At 37.2% G+C, this 19,168-nt stretch overlaps 1 protein-coding gene across 1 annotated transcript; it reads right to left on the minus strand.

The window, feature by feature from the left end:
* Positions 1 to 4,231: 4,231 nt before the first annotated feature.
* On the minus strand, positions 4,232 to 16,538 carry Taf13 (TATA-box binding protein associated factor 13). The gene is made up of 4 exons (XM_027922035.3): positions 16,450 to 16,538; positions 15,509 to 15,587; positions 11,375 to 11,472; positions 4,232 to 8,274 (listed from the first exon to the last, which is right to left on the minus strand). Exons 1-4 carry the CDS (start codon positions 16,474 to 16,476, stop codon positions 8,104 to 8,106), a joined length of 375 nt encoding a protein of 124 aa, XP_027777836.1. The 5' UTR covers positions 16,477 to 16,538; the 3' UTR covers positions 4,232 to 8,103.
* Positions 16,539 to 19,168: the final 2,630 nt, after the last annotated feature.

A 19,168-nucleotide genomic window follows, 5' to 3' on the forward strand; every position in this document is an offset into this window, starting at 1 on the left:
TGGCTTAGTGGCAGAGCACTTGCCTAACATGTGTGAGGCACCGAGTTTGATCCTTAGCACCACATAAAATTAAACAAATAGAATAAAGGCATCTACAACTGCAAAAAATTTTTTTAAATTTTAATTAATAAAAATAAATAAATCCTGGGCTGGAGTTGTGGCTCAATGGTAGAGCACTTGCTTAGCACGTGTGAGGCACTGGGTTTGATCCTCAGCACCACATTAAAAAAATAAATGAATAAAATAAAGTTTAAAAAAACTTAAAAAAAAAAAAAAAAAAGAAAATCTTATTCTGATGAGGTAGGGAAGGTTAGAGATCTTGTTTATACCCCTTACACTCTAGGACATAGTGTTATATACATCCAATTTTTTAATAAACAATAATCAGCCTTATATGAAGCAAATATATATCCTTTATATTTGGGGGTGGGGGTGGGTAAAAGGTAGGAAGGGAAGGAAACAGACACTGAAATATAGGACTTCTGGTACACTGTATCACTTGTACACTGACAAATGCATGGACTGTATTTGCTTCCTAATGTAACATCAAGTTTTACTCTACAACCTTAATAGCTAGCTGTTAGCCTACATATCACCTTTCCTTCTATACTCAGCCACACTGGTTAAGAATAGATCTTGTCTTTCACTCTAGTTGCTGCAATAGCAGCAAATTTTTCAGAAAGGACAAGGCTTTCTTAGATGAACTGTCCTTAGATCCCAAGGTACTGCCCCAATCATTCACCAAATATTTGCCAAATGCCTATGCTAGGTCAGAAACTAGGTTGAGTACCATTTAAAAATGCAGGTTCTAACATAACAGAATGATTCATGGTGCCTGTAACTTAAATGCCTGTAGGTTAAGGTGGACCCCTTTCATTAGGACTCTCAAGTGACATTTCTAAAAAAGGGAATTGAAAGTTTTGGTTTTCCCAAAATAGTAGAAAGAAATCCAAGCTAGGAAATCTTCCCTTGAGTTCGGGGGGGTTCACTGAGGATAAGAAACTTGCTTTTAAAAAATCCACTCTTGGGGCTGGGGATGTGGCTCAAGTGGTAGTGCGCTCGCCTGGCATGCATGCGTCCCGGTTTGAACCTCAGCCCCACATACAAAGATGTTGTGTCCGCTGAAAACTAAAAAAATAAAATATTAAAAAAATTATCTCTCTCTCTTTAAAAAAAAAAAAAAGAAAGAAATACTTCTTTATGAAAACATTCTCTGTCCTATCACCTGACTTAGACTTTCCTTTCTCCTTTAAAAAAAAAAAAAAAATCTACTCTCATTACTAAAACTTACACATATCAATGAATTTTGTGCTTCAGAGCCAGTAATGTCCTGGATTTGGGGGAAAAAAAAGTACCTCCCCTGCTATTTCTCGTTAATAGATTAAATGATAATGAAGTAGAATTACCTGTGTCTACCAGGGCTTCTATCTGGATTTCTAGACAAAGCATAAATTATACATTGGTGATTAAACCTGGTAGAGAAAAACACATTCTTGTCTCAACATAAAAGAGATGTTTTTATCTATGTCAAATAAATATCTGACACATAAATAAAGTGTTTTGTTTTGCAAAAAAAAAAAAATCTCATTTTAATCAAGTCATTGAAATGTTCTAAATTCACAAAAGGAAAATTAAATGTTAGAAATCTTTATATAAATGTATATCTTTAAAATAGATGTTTTACAATAGGTTAATAATTTCTAGTAACATGTTTGAGAACATTAGTAGAACTTGCTACGAAGATGAAAGAAATTCACCAAAATGAATTCAGATAGGTGTCTTTTTTTTTTTTAAAGAGAGAGAGAATTTTAATATTTATTTTTTAGTTTTTCGGCGGACACAACATCTTTGTTTGTATGTGGTGCTGAGGATCGAACCCCGGCCGCATGCATGCCAGGCAAGCGCGCTACTGCTTGAGCCACATCCCCAGCCCAGATAGGTGTCTTATAGTAAATTCATATGCTCCTAGCCAGATGTGGTGGCCCATGGCTGAGGAAGGAGGATCACAAGTTTCAGGACAGCCTGGATGACTTAGTGAGACTCTGTCTTGAAATAAAAAAATAAAAAAGCTTGGTGATGAAGCTCAGTGCCCTGAGTTCAACTTCCATATCAAAAGCAAAAGTTTACATTCCCCCAAAACTCAAAAAAAAAAAAAAAAAAAAAAATCCCATTTCAGAAAATTTAAGCATAGTATTAGCATTTTACAGATTAGTCAGTAAGTACACTCTTTCCTAAAAAACTTCAGTTCTCTGTAATAGTCATGCAAAGGCAAATAGCAAATGATATGTTAGCAACGGTTCTTCCTAGCTTAAAAACATACATATTCAGGATATAGCTCTCTATGCTTGCCTAGCACATGTGAAACTCTTTTGAGTTCCACCCTCAGCACCACAAACAAAAAAACACCCAAATATTTAGGGGCTGTTTACCAGACTTTCTGTGCAAATAGTGAAATAGAAATACCAGTACTACAAACAACATGCAGGATTTTGTAAAAAAGTTCAATTTAGGGGCTGGGTTGTGGCTCAGGGTAGAGCACTTGCCTAGCACGTGCAAGATGCTGGGTTCGATTCTTAGCACCACATAAAAAATAAATAAAAGTATTGTGTCCAGCTACAACTAAAAAAAAAAAAAAATTAAAATAAGTTCAATTTAAAATGCCAACCAATCTATTAGTAACATATAAGAACTATACTTTTCGGGGCTGGGGATGTGGCTCAAGCGGTAGCGCGCTCGCCTGGCATGTATGCGGCCCAGGTTCGATCCTCAGCACCACATACAAAGATGTTGTGTCCGCCAAAAACTAAAAAATAAATATTAAAATTCTCTCTCTTTAATAAAAAAATAAAAAAGCTAATCTTATTTAAAAAAGAAATATTCTTACTTCTATAACTTCATAATTCCATTTTTCCAGATACCATATGGAAAATTATATCTGGGCTATGCCTTAAATACAATAGATGACTAATAAGTACTTATCTGATACTATGTACCAAAACTTTCACCTCCATCCTATTCCATAATTTAAGTTTGAATAGCTCATGTAGTAATTTACTAGGACCTAGGAAATGAAGCAACCTTCAATAACACAGCTAACATTCTGCTCACAGATCATCCATTCATACCTTTAGTCTCTTCTGTGGTAAGAAGAAAAGCATGAGGCCTAGATAATTGGTAATGTTTGGGGATACCAGCAGAGCTTCAAAAAGTTCTTGATTTTTTTTTTTTTTTTAAAGAGAGAGTGAGAGAGGAGAGAGAGAGGGAGAGAATTTTTTAATATTTATTTTTTAGTTATCGGCTGATACAACATCTTTGTTTTGTATGTGGTGCTGAGGATCGAACCCAGGCCGCACGCATGCCAGGCAAGCGCGCTACCACTTGAGCCACATCCCCAGCCCAAGTTCTTGATTTTTGGGAACAATATTTAGTGTTGTCAGCTATTATGAGCAACTGAGTTTTCCCCATAGAACTAGGATGGAAAATTGCCCTTTTTGAATAACCTTTGAGATCAAAGTTCAAATGAACCAGAGATATGTAAAGTCACTTTAAAGTGACAACTGGGCATGGTAGTGAACACTTGTAGACTTAAGAGACTCAGGAGGCTGAGACAAGAAGGTAAGTTCAAAGCCAGGCTCAGCAACTTAGGGAAACCCTAAGCAACTCAGCAAGACCCTGACTCAAAATAAAAAATAAAAAGGGCTGGGGATGTGGCTCAGGGTTAAGCACTCCTGGGCTAAATCTGGATGCTAAAAAATAAAAGTAAATAAAGTGACAAACAGAGAAAATGCTTGGATGGGGATTAACACTGGTCGTGAAAATTCAAAAGTTTCCAGGGTCAATAACAAGACAATACTAAAGGTGGCTCCCTGGGCAACCCACCTTCTGTGTTACTCAGGCCCAGGTGATTTTCTGTTAACCCTATTCTATGTCACCTGGCACTCTAGATAATGAGGGGAATTACATAAATGCATTATGATTCACCCTCATAATTCTGTTTCAGGCCAGGTGCAGTGGTGCATACCTGTATTCCCAGAGACTCAGGAGGCTGAGGTAGGAGGATTGAAAATTCGAGGCCAGCTTGGGCAATTAAGCTATCTCAAAAAAAAAAAAAGACTGGGAATATAGTTCAGTGACAAAGCACCCTTGTGTTCAATCCCCAGTACAGGGGGAAAAGAAAATTCTGTTTCAGTTTCCTACATGTGTCTGCCTAGAGAAGAAAAGAATGCACTGGTCACATTGTTTAAGTTTTATTTATTTCTGTAAATTGATATCCATTTTCTTACATTGGTCTCATAAGCTTGGTTTCTATGAACCCATTCCAAGAGAGATGTGTTCTCCATTTGCTGATGAAATCAGTTTCTGGACCTGCAATGCTGCAAATCAAACTCTGGAGAGTACGTTCATCCAAGTAATGCCTCCTGAGGTCAAATGGCCAAATGAGTTTCCAGGTATCACCCTTCTCCACTGATGAAAGGACATGAAAGCTATTTCTCTCATTGTAAAATTTCTACACTTAGAATTAATGTTATAATTTTTACCCAAGAACACCAACTTAGAATAAAATCAACAATTTCAAGTGCAATCATAGATAATATTAGGCTCTCTGCTTAAGCAGCAAATAAACATGCTAAAATATAAAGGTATTTTTATTTATTTATTTTTTAATATTTATTTATTTTTTTTTAGTTTTCGGCGGACACAACATCTTTGTTTGTATGTGGTGCTGAGGATCGAACCCGGGCCGCACGCGTGCCAGGCGAGCGTGCTACCGCTTGAGCCACATCCCCAGCCCTAAAGGTATTTTTAAAAGAGCTTCACTTAAAACAAAGTGGGGAAGGAATTATAACAGATTTTTACAAATGCAGACATAGGAAACAAATATAGTTAGTGATATCATGTTTAAATCTTATTTCATAACAACTGTGGTAGGCAGAATAATAGCATCTCAAAAGACAACCACATCCTAATCCCCAGAACCTGTGTGAATGAATATATTACTTGATGTAAAAGACATTTTGCTGGTGTGATTAAGAACCTTGAAATGAGGAGAGTACCTTGAGTTATCCCAGGTGGGTCCAAAATTACAAAGAATCCTTCCCATCTGGCTTCAGAGTAGGCGTGACCACAGAAGAGTCAGAGATGTATCACTGCTAGGTTTGAAGAGCAAAGAAGGGGACCATGAGCTAAGAAATAAAGTCTCTAGAAGCTGGAAAAGGCAAGTAAACAGGTTCTTTTCTAGAATATCCAGAAAGGAAGATAACCCTGTCGGTTCCTTGATCTAAGGATAGGGGCCAGGGTCAGACTTCTGATCTAGAAAACTGGTAATATAATAAGTTTGTAATAAATGAGCAGTGATTTGTTACAGTAGCAAGAGAAAGCTAATATACAAACTCAAAAAAGCTATGTTGAGACAAATCAGGAAGATTTAAACATATATTGGGCATTAGGGGTAGAATATTAAAGAATTAATAATAATAGCATAAAATACTATTTGGTTACCCTTTTAAACTTTTATCTGTTAGAAATACATGCTGAAGAATTTACAGATGAAATAATACATCTGGGGTTTGCTTTTAATATTTGGCAAAAAATTTTTGGTTGTTGAAGCTGGCGGTTCATTATTATGTATATGCTTGAGATTTTCCAACGTTTTTTTTTTTTCTTTTTTTTTCAGTGAGTTAACTTAGGAGAACACCTGTATACTGTAGGTCAGCACTGTCCAAAAGAATTTTCTGTGATAATGAAAATGTTCTGTATCACCTCTGTCCAGTGCAGTAGTCACTGACCTTGGGGTTATTGAGTACTTGAAATATACCAAGTGCAACTGAGAAACTGAGTTTTATTTAACTTTAATTAGGCTTAAGGAGCTACATATGGCTACTGTCTACCATATTACACATTACAGCCCTAGATAATGGAAGACAGCCATGCTGCCTTCCTTCCAGAATTCAAAATTAACAAGTTCATCAATCAAATCAGTGGACATTTGGTATTTTTCTGTCCAGCCCCCCTGTCCCCTTTATGCTAATTACCAATATCCAGCTCCCACACCTACCCCAAGCCCTTTTTCACCACAGAAGTAAGGCTTGAGATCCAAGCTTTGGTACAACTTCTTGGACAGAATAATTTAGCCAAGAAAAATGACTAGAGCTGGGATGATCATAATCCTTGCTTGGAACTTTCTGTATTAGGAACAGCTTCCTCAATCTGGAGTTGTAAGAATGGAACCCTAGAACTGCTAGCCATCATGTTCCTAGACCACAGAGAGAATAAAACCAAAATTAGGATAAAAAATGGACAGAGCCGGACAAGGTGGCATATGCCGATAATCTCAACAGCTCGGAGGCTGAGGCAGAAGAATCACAAGTTCAAAGCCAGCCTCAGCAATGGCAAGGCATTAAGCAACTCAGTGAGACCCTGTCTCTAAATAAAATACAAATTAAGGCTGGGGATATGGCTCAGTGGTCGAGTGTCCCTGAGTCCAATCCCCAATATCAAAAAATAAATAAGTAAGTAAAAATAAAATGAGGAGACTATCTTAATTATCCTTAAGTACTTAGATCCAGTAAATCCTGAAGTCATTTCCATCCCTTCTTTCCTATGTTTCAGCTATGTAAGCCAATAAATTCCTTTTTTGCAATCTTTAAGTCTTACTTTTAAGGATCATTAACGGAATAGTAAGGCACTCAAAATTATTAGAGATATGATCTAATGCAGTGTATATATAGTATCCCTCTACACAAAGTAAATACAGCTAAGGACACTCCAGTAGTGCTGGTTGCTACCACTTCCTTCTTAAGGGTGGAGCAGGCCCTATTAGCAAAAATAGTAATGTAAGAATAGCTTATTATTCCATTCCTATTATTTATAGCTTAGACTGGGAAAGCTTTTCAGGTGTGCACTGAAGACCAGTATAAACTGTGATATATTTATTATAAAAAGATAGAAATTATTGAGCTAGAATTATCATATTACCAATAATAAACATAATATCCTGGGGATAAAAAGATTATAAATCACAGGCAAAATCAAACATTAATCTGTTTAATTTTTTATACTTTATTCCTTGTATCAATAGATTAAGAAAGTAAAATTTTCCCAGGTACTGATTTATAGATACTATTTATAAGTAGAATCAAAAAGCTCAGTTTCACAAACAGTAACATTCAGTGATCTCTTTAAATGCAATTTTAATCCTTATTTTAAGCTAAGGGCAATAATTTAATGCAGTAAGCTAAATTCACACAAAACCTGTATACTGTGAACTACAAAAGTGGTTTTTGTAGCTACATACAGTTTTAGTCAACTACACATTTCCACAAGTACTTACAAATATGTTAAAAAAACACTACCCCAAATGCTTATCCTACCATTAGCTCATTAAACATTGCCATTCCTGCTCCTGAAAATAGATGATTGGGAAAATGAGTTCTAAAACTTAAAAAGTAACTTTAAGTCCAAAAGGTTTTAAATCAAAAAAGTCTTTCAACATGGAAGCATCAACATGAAACTTTTAAGTTTCTAAAAAAATAAAAATAAAAAAATCACTCTTTAGAAAATATTAAAACAAATTATCATTTAAGACACATAAACATTCTTACAAAAAACTTGTAGTTTCAAATATCATCTCCTTAAAAGAAAACCAGTTCACTATCTTTAATAACATCTCAAGATCACTGTTGTCTAAAAACTTCAGAATATGTAAGGCATATGTCTCAGCTGTCATAGTCAAAATGACACTTAGATTTCACATATTAAACAGCTATAGTATAGCTTATAATGGCACAAATATACCTAACACATAAATACTACTTCATCCTTTAGATAGTCAAAAGTCAGAAGGAACTGCATAATTTGTAAGGTACTTTAACTTATGTGTAGTCATTAAACTCAGTAAGTAATTCAAGTATAGTCATGTAAAGGCAGGCAATTAAAGGCTCAAGGATCACTCTAAAATCAAAGACATGAAAATAAAGGCTGAAAACTTTGTTTCTCCATCTTTCATTTACATGCCTAGATATTAGGACATTACTGAACAAAATACACAATTATTATATATGATTTCCACAGAATATAATGAAATTTCATGAAGTACAAAAATTATCAAGATCCGTAGTTTGCTTCATCAAATGCTTTTCTAGCTCGTTTCAATTCTTCATTCATGGTAAGCAAGTCTTTAACCCTAGCAAACTTCCTTGGGTCCTTTCGAATCAAGAAGACGATATCTTCAACTTGTACTCGACCTTGTCTTCCAATTGACATTGCCTTGTGAGTCTATTACAAAGAAACATATTAAATTCAAAAATTTTAAATCTAATATTTTGTTGTTTCAATTTGTATTTACTGATTGCTGGAGAGGTTGAAAAATTCTAATTACTATGGCTATTCATTTGTGAATTGTCTTTCTATTCATCCCCCCCATCTTTTTTTTTTGTGTGTGTGGTGCTGGGGATTGAATCCAGGGCCTTGTGCACGCAAGGCAAACACTCTACCAAAAGAGCTATATATCCCAGCCCTCTATTCATTCCTTTTGTTAATTTATTACTGGGTAATTGGCAATATTTCTCTTTATGCTCCGCAGGTTCGTTCTTTATTTTTTTTTTTAAATTAAGGACAGTAAATCTACCAAAGTTATTAATATTCCCTTTTTGTTGTTTTCCCATTGTGGTGCTAGCAATTGAACCTAGGGTCTCACACATGCTAAACATACCCACTGAACTAACTTCAGCTTCGTATATGTAGTTTTTGTTTTCATTGTATAAAATCATTTCCTAATTTCTTTGTAACCACCGTTTATGCTTGAGTCCTCCTCCATTTTGATAGCCAATAAATATTGGTGGGATTTCTTAAAATCAAATAAACCTCATCCCTATCATTATATACTCATTCTGTACAAAAACAAAGGTTAATCACAGCATTACTTTTTTTTTTTTTTTGGTAGCAGGGATTGAATCATGGGGTGCTTAATCACTGAGTCACCTTCCTAGCCCTTTTAAAATTTTTACTTATTTATTTATTTTTGGTACCAGGGATTAAACCCAGAGGTGCTCAAACTCTGAACCACATACCCAGACCTTTTTATTTTGAGACAGGGTCTCACTGGGTTGCTTACAATTCTCACTAAGTTGCAGAGGCTGACTTTGAACCTGCAATCCTGCCTCAGCCTCCTGAGCTGCTTTGAACTTGCAATCCTGTTGCATCAGGCTTCCAAATTCCTGTGATTATAGGCATGCACCACCACTCCTGGCTCATAGCATTACTTCTGATGACTAGAAATGGAAATAAGAAAGCTAGGCTTGATGGCACACACCTGTAATCCCAGCAGCTCCGGAGGCTGAGGCAGGAAGATTGTGAATTCAAAGCCAGGCTCAGGAAAAGTGAGGCTCTAAGCAACTCAGTGATACCCTGTCTCTAAATAAAATACAAAATAAGGCTGGGGATGTGGCTCAGTGATTGAGTGACCCTGAGTTCAATCCCCAGTACCTGGCCCCCACCTCCCCAAAAAAAGCTGAGGCAGGAGGATCACAAGTTCAAGGACAGTCTTAGCAACTTAGACTGTCTCAAAATTAAAAAAAAAGAAATTTAATTATTTTAAAGGCTAGGGATGGAGTTCAGTGATAAAAGCACCCTGTAGCACATACACATACACAAACACACACACAAAAAAAAAAAAAAAAAAGAGAGAGAGAGAGAGAAACTAAATTTTACTAATAGGCACTGAGTATATTCAATTAGTAGAGTAATTAAAAATATGATGGAATATTATGTAATGACAAGGGGAAAGTCATTGCATAATTGTTCTAGACTTACCTAACGGAAAAAGCTGGTTCTAAGACTGTACATACCATACGATTCCAATTTTATAAAAAGCTTCAAAATACATACAAAAAGGTAAAATGATAATCACCAAAATGTCAGAACTAGTTGTCTCTAGGGAGAAGAGTTACAGGCTTTAATTTTCTTCTTGTGCTTTAATACATTCAAAATCATACTTGTTATTAATTACCTTTATAGATAGAAAAAAGTTCTTTTTAATGCATACTATTTGTGGGGTAGAGGGGAGATAGATATGGTGCAGGACCTTAAGCATTTTAGGCAAGTGCTTAGCCAGTGAGTTATATACCCAGACCTAAGTAATTTTAATTCTATTCTGTAGCAAGAAAATAATCCAAAACACAGCCATACTCAGTAATACCATCCCTGAGAATGTATTCCAAAAGATGGGGCAGACAGAGAATTGATCATTCAAAATGTTAGTTTCAGGAATGGGGATTTTGTTCAGTGGTAAACAGTTTTCCTAGCAAGCACAAGGCCCTGTTCAATCCCTAGCACAGGAAAAAAAAAATTTTTTTTTTTTTTTAGAGTGGGTGATGTACCAGGGATTGAACTTAGGGGCACTGGACCACTGAGCCACATCCCTAGCCCTATTTTGTATTTTATTAGAGACAGGGTCTCACTGAGTTGCTTAGTGCCTCGCTAAATTGCTGAGGCTGGCTTTTAACTCAAAATCCTCCTGCCTCTGTCTTCTGAGTCCCTGGGATTACAGGCATGTACCACCACACCCGGCCCAGAAAACTTTTTAAAAAGGTCAACCAGTCAGTTAAAAAGAAAACTTATAAATAACCTTTACAATAAGAGAATGGTTAAATAAATTAGAAAACAGGGCTGGGGATGTGGCTCAAGCGGTAGCGTGCTCGCCTGGCATGTGTGCGGCCTGGGTTCGATCCTCAGCACCACATACAAAGATGTTGTGTCCGCCGAAAACTAAAAAATAAATATTAAAAATTCTCTCTCTCTCTTTAAAAAAAAATAATAAATAAAAAAATTAGAAAACAATTCAAATAAATTTTATGTAGCTACTAAAGTAATTATTAAAACACAAAAAAATATGTATTACAAAATTTAGAGAACAAAAAATATTACCAAGCTCACTACAGTAAAAAACATTATATATCTTTATTTTTATTTTTAATTTGTTGTTTTTGTTTGGAGTGGGCATCCAGACAGGAACTATAAATTAGTATTTAAATAAACAGTAGAAAAGGCAATAAAAAAGATTATGTTGAATAATGAGATATATAATAGGCAATATTTTTATTTTATTCAAGGGTTTTTATGTCTTTATAAATAAAATTCAGGAGGAGGGCATGGAATATATTTATTTAATCTCCATCCATAATGATAATTAGAAACCAATAACTTTTGCAAAACAGGCACTCAATGGATAGTTTGTTTCAAAAGGATGCCATAAGTTTTAGATTTTCAAAAACACTTAGAATTTTTAACCTATTCTTCAATTAGCTCAGACTAGTTACAAAAACAAAACAAAAATTGCCAAAAACCTCTTAAAAGATCAGTTATAAAAGAATCTTACCATTTCAGTGATGAACTCTATGACAAGATCTTCAAGAATATCCACTGACTCAGTGTAAGGATTCTGGTCATCCCCAAACCCATACATCATACATCGTACTGCGAAAGAATAATAATTTTTATTTACTTGACAATTTCGCCAATACTTTTTCATATCAACTAGAAGTGAACAAAATTATACAAAATATTGGTCTAAAAACATATTTACACTGTATCTGTTGTCTCCATGTATGGATTTTGGTGTAAAAGATTTGACCATAAACTGGGAATGGTGGTGCATGCCTGTAATCCCTGCGGTTTAGGAGACCGAAGCAGGAGAATTGCAAATTCAAAGCCAGCCTAGGCCCCAAGCAACCTGGCATGACCCTGTTTCTAAATAAAATATAAAAAGGGCTGAGGATGTGGCTCAGTGGTTAAGCAACCCTACGTTCAATCCCCCATACCAAAAAAAAAAAAAAGATTTTACCAGTTTCATCACCATAATCTCCAACAAAACTCTGGCTCCCGTTCCTTCCTTAAACCACTACTAATGTGTACATTCTTTCCCTAATCTCTATCATCTACTCACCAGCGACCCCCAGAATGTCTCTAGGTGGGAGACTCTATGGTAGGCACAAGACAGCAATGGCTTAGTATTTTCTAGAAGTGTTTTCTGTGTGTGTGGGTGAGGCAGTGGAGCACTGGAAAAGACATAAGAATCTTTTCTGATATTACCATAGGGGAAAGAACCTGACAGAAAATACTCCAATTACCTTCTTATGGAAAGAAACAGGGTAATTAAAAGGAGAAGGCAGAGGGCTTCTACAAAGAATCCTGACATTTTATTTCCTAGATCAACACAACTGTCAGCAAAGCCCTTTCAGGAGTCATCTGAAGAAACTACAGAACATGCAAAAGAGAAGAAAAATCTAATGCAGAGTAACAAAAATAACTGCTAATAGCTAAAACGTATATAGCCCTTACTATATGCCAGGTACTTAAGGCTTTTATATATATAACACATCTAATCCTCACAATAATCATTTGATGTATATACTATTATTATATCCTATCTATGGATGAGAAAACTGAGACACCGAGCTAAGTGACTTACCCGAAGTCACACAGCTAGTAAGAGATAGCCTAAATCTGAACCTAGATGATCACGTTTCAGAGTCATTAATCTGACCCACAACAGTTCTATGCATCACAGTTTAGGACCAATGCGATTCATGCACATTTTTAACCTATATAGTCTATAAATCCCAACTAGTTCACAGACAAAGCTTCAAGAAGTCCTTGAATCTCCCTTGAAATCGTTCAGAAAAAAATTTTTTTTAAAGAGAGAGAGAGAGAGAATTTTTTAATATTTATTTTTTAGTTCTCGGTGGACACAACATCCCTGTTTTGTATGTGGTGCTGAGGATTGAACCTGGGCCGCATGCATGCCAGGAGAGCACGCTACCGCTTGAGCCACATCCCCGGCCCCCAGAAAAATTTTAACACCTGAATTTTTTAACATTTTTCTGAGAAGAATTATAACACCAGATTCTCAAAGAGGAATGTAAATGCTGTCAAATGCTGGAAATATATCTTAATCTGAGTGGTGATTCCAAGGATATACATGTAAAATTCATCAGACAGCTCACTAAGGACTTATACAACTGTTGATAAATTTTACTTTTTTTTTAAAGGAACACTGAAAACACTTCTAAATGAAGGAATAAGTACAAATAATTACTATTTAGGAGAAGCAAAAACTAGTAGAAATAAAAAGAGAAGAAAGCAGGCCCAGGGAAGAAATGAAAGGGGTGACTTAAAAGCTAGCTCAGGATAGAGGTATCATAGCATTTACACTAACAAGGTCCTTGAGTTCCTTTGAGCCACAGGAGCCAAGATTTTCTCTCTCTCTTTTTGGATTCTGTAATATTTTTTTGCCTTTTTTTTCAAATGATAATTTTAGACTTACAGATGATCTGTAAAAATAGTACAGAGCTCCCATATGTCCTATATCTGGCTTCCTTTTATCATAACATCTTATATAAACATATTTATCAAAACTAAGTACAAGTACAAACATTATTCAAATTGTACCAGTTTTCTACTAATGTCCTTCTTCCCAGGCTTTTTTTGCCTTTAGTGATCAGAATTGTACTCAGTGTCTTACACATGCATGGCAAATGCCCTACCACTGAGCTATAACCGCAGGTCATCAGTCCTAGGTTCCTATCAAAAATATACTCAGCTGTCATGCCTCCTTTGTTTTCTCTATTCAATCTGTGACAGCTCCTCAGCTTTTCCCTAACTTTCATGTCCTTGACACTTTTGAACAACATTGGTTAGTTATCTTGTAAAATGTCTCTCAATTTGGGTTGTCATTTTCTCATGATTAGAATGAAGTTACACACCATTTAATAGGACACCGAGATGATATGCCCTCACATCAGGGCTTTGTGATATCAATATAAATTACTGGTGATTGTTTTTTTTTTTTCTTTAATATTTTGAGGAAGATACTTCATCACTATCTTTTTTTTGTACTGAAGATTGAACCCAGGGGTACTTTACCACTGAGCTACATCTCCATCCCCTCTTTCTGTTTTTTAAATATTATTTTAGGTTTTTGATGAACCTATTTTTTTTAAATTTATTTTTATGCAGTGCTGAGAATCAAACCCGATGCCTCACACATGCTGGGCAAGAGCTCTACCACTGAGCTGTGACCCCAGTCCATCCTCACTCCTTTTTATTTTTTATTTAGAGACAGGGTCTCACTTAGAGCCTGGCTAAGTTGCTGAGGCTGGCCTTGAACCTGCCTTGGCCTTCAACTCCTGTCTCTGCCTTCCCATGTTGCTGGGATTACAAGCATGAGCCACTGCATCTGGCTATCACTAACACTTTGATGGGTAAAATTCTCCAGCAGGAAAACATATTTCACTGTGAAAGAGAAACCTAATAGGAAGTATACACATTTTGTTTGGTTAAAGGATATATAATGACATAAATGAATAGCAATGAATGCTTTGAAATTCTATGTTATACTAATAAGAAAAACATTTTAAAATTAGGGTTTAGGAAAACATTTTGGTCAGTAAGACATGTTAGATTCTGCTAACACAAAAAAAAAAGCTGTGAAGATTCCAGATTCTTATCACAAAGATACAGTGATCCAAGTAGAAACAAAGGTCTTCACTAACAACCAACTGTGCAAGAATCACACTGAGATGCTCTGGTATAGGGAGATTCCCTACATATGCTGACATAAGTTAAACCAGATATAAATTGAGTAATTAGCATCAGAGAGATGGAATAAGGAGTAGTCAGCTTTAAGTGAGAAATTGAGATATAGAAAATGATTTGAACGGTTAAAAAAAAGAGCATTTGAGGGCTGGGGCTGTGGCTCAGTAGTAGGGTGCCCGCCGTGCACATGAGGCCCTGGGTTCGATCCTCAGCACCACATAAAAATAAATAAAGATATTGTGTCCATCTACAACTAAAAAAATGTTAAAAAAAAAAAAAAAAGTATTTGAGAACTGCTCATGTCTAACGCAGCCTAATTAAACCAGATATTCATAAATCTGTATTGCTGCATCTCTCAGTACTCAACCATAACTATACATTAAGGACCCAAGACCTGGAGATGGAAAGCACATTCTTATGGTTTCTTTCAGGGGTTGGTCTACACCAACAGTAGCAGCAGTTCTCTTCTTGCTGCTGACAAAAAGGGTCAAATTTATCCACTGAGTGAGTAGGACATTATAATCTCTCAGTCACTGTAATGTCTCACACTGTTCAGCACCTTTCTGCCCTGTTTATTGCTTTTCTTTAAAATCCCAATTTTCAGCACCTGTTCCAGGTTACAGTCAAAGGAGTCCCTGCTTCTTCTCTTCAGAGGTAAGTTACATGAAAACTATGAAAGTATATTCTGCCCTGAATTAAAACACCACATTGCATCACTGTGTATGTGTGAGTATAAAAATAATGGGGTTAGGATGGTTACTATATATAATTCAAAAGTTATTTAAACAGAATTTGAGACAGATCTGAGAATACTATTCTTAAAGGGAAACACATTCAGAACAATGAATCTACTTTGAAAGGATAGTTTCAAAGGTTTTCACGATTTGTAAAAAAATCATTGTTAAATACGACTTACATTCTTTAGAAAAAAGTCTCTTTCTTTTTCCCTGTCCACCTTCTGCACCTCCTCCAATTTCTTCATTTTCCTCTTCAAACTAGAAATTAAAATGCATACATAGTAATGTCAAAGACTGCATTGCATTTGATAGACAAATAATTAGTATTTTCAACACTGACATCAGGCTAAAAAAATCTAAATTGGGCAGGAAAAAAAAATCATGAAATCTTAGCACCGAAGGTACTTAAAAATGAGTCCAATTTCCAAGTTATGCAGAAATAGTCTCTACAATGCACCTAACAATCCTATTGCCTTTACATGTACGAGTTCTAACGAGTGTAGATTGTTAAATAACAGAAAATAAATCACTACACAGCGTTACTGTTAAAGATTTGATACTGAGTCAGAGTCTACTCCCTACAGTAAAACTAACGTTTACTAAGCACTTGCTTATACAGTGCTAAAACTTTCCTCAAGTAACCCTTATTTTATGAAAAGAAAACGATGCTCAAAGTTAAGTAATTTGCTCAGAGAGAGAGAGAGAGAGAGAGAGAGAGAGAGAGAGAGAGAGAATATGAGATCTAGGCTTCCTGACTTCCAGTTCATTCTTTTTCCACTACTTCACAGTAAGTACAGTTTAGTTAGCAGTTTGACTGCCAGTTCATAATGAGTTTCAGCAAACAATAGCTGTGTCCTCTGATAATTCTCTAGTATTTCAAAGGGTATCTGGCAGATCCAGACCAAAACCAAAGGGAAAGAACCACCTTCTACTCTTCCTTCAAGTCTTGTCCCACGTACTAAAATGACAAATCCAATGAAAAGGGCAAGCAAAGCGAAGTCCCTGCATTCTCTCGGCTGAATTCGCTAAGGAAAACAGACTCGATTCTCAACTCTGCCTCTGCTAGGGAGCCTAAAGGAATGAGAAAAAGCAGAACGCTGAGACCGAGGCGTTCACTCACGGTCGGGTCTTCTTCCTCATCTGCCATCCCACTAGCCCGCCAGCCCACAGCGCCTCACCGGCTAGCTGCTGGCTGGTTTTACTATTTCCTCTACGTCATTTCCGGTGACGCGCGGGGCGGGGTGGCGCCAAATATGGTCTGCGCCTGCGCGATTAGGAGGAGTTTGTTCCCTAACGACCGCCTAGACAGTCCCCAGGAGAGGAGGGATGCTCTTTTGCGTCTAATCCCCAAGAAGTAATTTAAAACAGTGCAAAGAAAAGCGAGTGTGGACTCCGAGTCTGAGGCAGGAGCATCTCAAGTTCGAGGCCAGCCTCAGCAATTTAGCGAGACCTTGTCTCAAAATAAAAATTGAAAAGGAATGGGGATGTGGTTCAGTGTTAAGCGCCCCTGGATTCCATCCCCAGTACCAAAACGAAAAAGAGTGGGGCTAAGCGGCGTGTATCTCGCTGTCACCCTACATTTGCCCCTGCACATTCTGCGCTTCCCGATTGGGAACTGCGAAGTTGTGCATCCTAGAAAGACCAATCAGCGGTCCTTGGTCTGAAATGTCAACAACTTTAACTTTCCTCCATTTATATCCAAACACTATTTACCGAGAGCATATTATGTTTACCTACTAGTACTCAAGAGGGATGTATTCCTAGACCAACAGGATTCAAAATTGGGAAGTGTTTGGGGTCGGAAAAATAATCGGAAAAATCATGGGCATTATAAGGCTTAGAGCTAAGCATGTCGAATAGCCTACAATGTAAGAGAAGATGTCTCACAACCAAAAAATAATCTTTCTGAATGTCCTGCTGTCCTGCTGAACATTCAGTGAGTGAAAAAGATAATTATCTGAGACTAGAATCTGTTTTTGTTAACATAAATACAAAGCATCTGCCCGTACTTTAAATGTACACTCATTTTATAGGAATGTTGCTGCCCAAAATTTGGTATACAGTACTTTGTTTTGCTTGGATCTTACTAAGAGCTGAGAAAATAATGTCATCAAAAACAAGATGTAATTTGAATAGTCAATGCTCCCGCCCCAAACAGTCTGCATCTGTAAAGGTACTTCTACATAAGAAATCTATGCCAGGTGCAGTGGCACATTCCTGTAATTCCAGCAACTCAGGGGGCCCAGGCTGGAGGATCTCAAGTTCAAAACCAGCCTCAGCAATTAGTGAGGCCCTATTTTAAAAAAAATAAAGGAGATCGAGGATTGGGAATGTCACTCAGTGGTTAAGTACCTCAGGATTCAATCCCTGGTGCCAAAAAAAAAAAAAAAAAAAAACTAACTAAAATCATCCTACCACCCCTAATGTAATCCAAAACTTTAAAAAAGTAAATAAATAAACCTTTCCTCTTTTAAAGTTGCTTACCTCAGGTATTTTGCTACAATAGTGGAAAGATAACTAACATAGCATTAATCTCAGCTCAAGATCAAATACAAGCAGAGTTGAAGGATAAATCTCATAAAGTTGCAAAATCTCAGCCTCAGTGGCTCCAGAGGCTGAGGCAGGGGATCACAAGTTCAAAGCTAGCCCCAGCAATTTAGTGAGGCCCTAAGCAACTTAGCGAAACACTGTCTCAAAATAAAATAAAAAAGAAAGGGCTGGGAATGCCGCTCAGTGGTTAAGCACCCCTGGGTTCAATTCCCAGTACAAGAAGTAGAAAAAAAGAAATTAAGAGATTGAAGAATTTAGGAAAAGGGCCGGGCACAGTGGCACATGTCTGTAAGCCCAGTCATCAGGAGGGTGAAAGATCAGGTGAGGTGGGCAGTGACCAAAGGAGGCAGATTTAAAAAGGCCGCTGAACGAGGCTTTATTGAGATATCCCGCTCAGGCGGAACTATATCAGATCCACAGAATGGACAGGAGAAGGGTCTGAGGAGAAACCTCGTGGGAGCTGGACCAGACTGGGATTTTATGGGGTTTAGGCAGGAAGGGAAGGGCTTGGGACAGGAAAAGGTGTTTTTAGAGTACCTAATCCCGCTGGAGTTGGACTAGGGAACCGGCAGAACTCCAGGATTGGCCAGGGGGGGGGCCTGCTGATTGACAGGCGTTAGTCAGGAGATCCCACTGATTGACAGGCGTTTCCATTGGGCCTGATTGGTGTTTCTTTCCCACGTGTGCTGCTTTGTCCTAAGTGACCACCACCGGCCTGACAGAGGCTGGGACGGAGGATCGCGAGTTCAAAGCCAGCCTTAGCAAAAGTGAGGTGATAAGCAACTCAGTGAGACCCTGTCTCTAAATAAAATACAAAATAGAGCTAGGGATGTGGCTCAGTGGTCAAGTGCCCTTAAATTTAATCCCCAATATCCGCCTCAAAAAAGGTTACAGAATGTGTGTATTGTAAGGTCCTTGCTTAGCATCTGGATGGCCATCTTAAGTTACAGTGGCCATTTTAAGAAAAAGCTTCCCTTTTCCTCCCAAGGACCTTTCAGAAAAAGGTTCACCACTCCCTCATACTGTAATGCCAGATTTGTGGGACCCCAACAGACCTCCAGGAGCCGAATCCAATGCAATCTTACAAGAGTTTTTATTGCAAGCTCGAGCCTGGACTCACAACCGTACCCAATGCAGCGGTCCCAGGGAGTGAGTCCTGGTCCTTTGTTCAGTGAGATTTTATAGGTTTTGGGGGATACTCTATGCATCACAACATCACACAGCAAATCATTCCATACCGCGGGAAAGTCAAACAACAACTCTTAACATTGATTAGCACATTCACTGGC

This window comes from Marmota flaviventris, chromosome 10 (genome assembly GCF_047511675.1).
Source record: "Marmota flaviventris isolate mMarFla1 chromosome 10, mMarFla1.hap1, whole genome shotgun sequence".
Lineage (NCBI taxonomy): Eukaryota > Metazoa > Chordata > Mammalia > Rodentia > Sciuridae > Marmota > Marmota flaviventris.

What these genes read in the sequence shown, in the direction of transcription:
- Taf13 (XM_027922035.3), bottom strand. Translation starts at nt 16,476, where the DNA reads ATGGCAGATGAGGAAGAAGACCCGACC. An exon ending in ATGAGGAAGAAGACCCGACC is followed by an intron (nt 15,588 to 16,449) that starts GTGAGTGAACGC and finishes TTTAATTTCTAG; the next exon opens with TTTGAAGAGGAAAATGAAGA. An exon ending in TAGAGTTCATCACTGAAATG is followed by an intron (nt 8,275 to 11,374) that starts GTAAGATTCTTT and finishes TCTTTGTAATAG; the next exon opens with ACTCACAAGGCAATGTCAAT.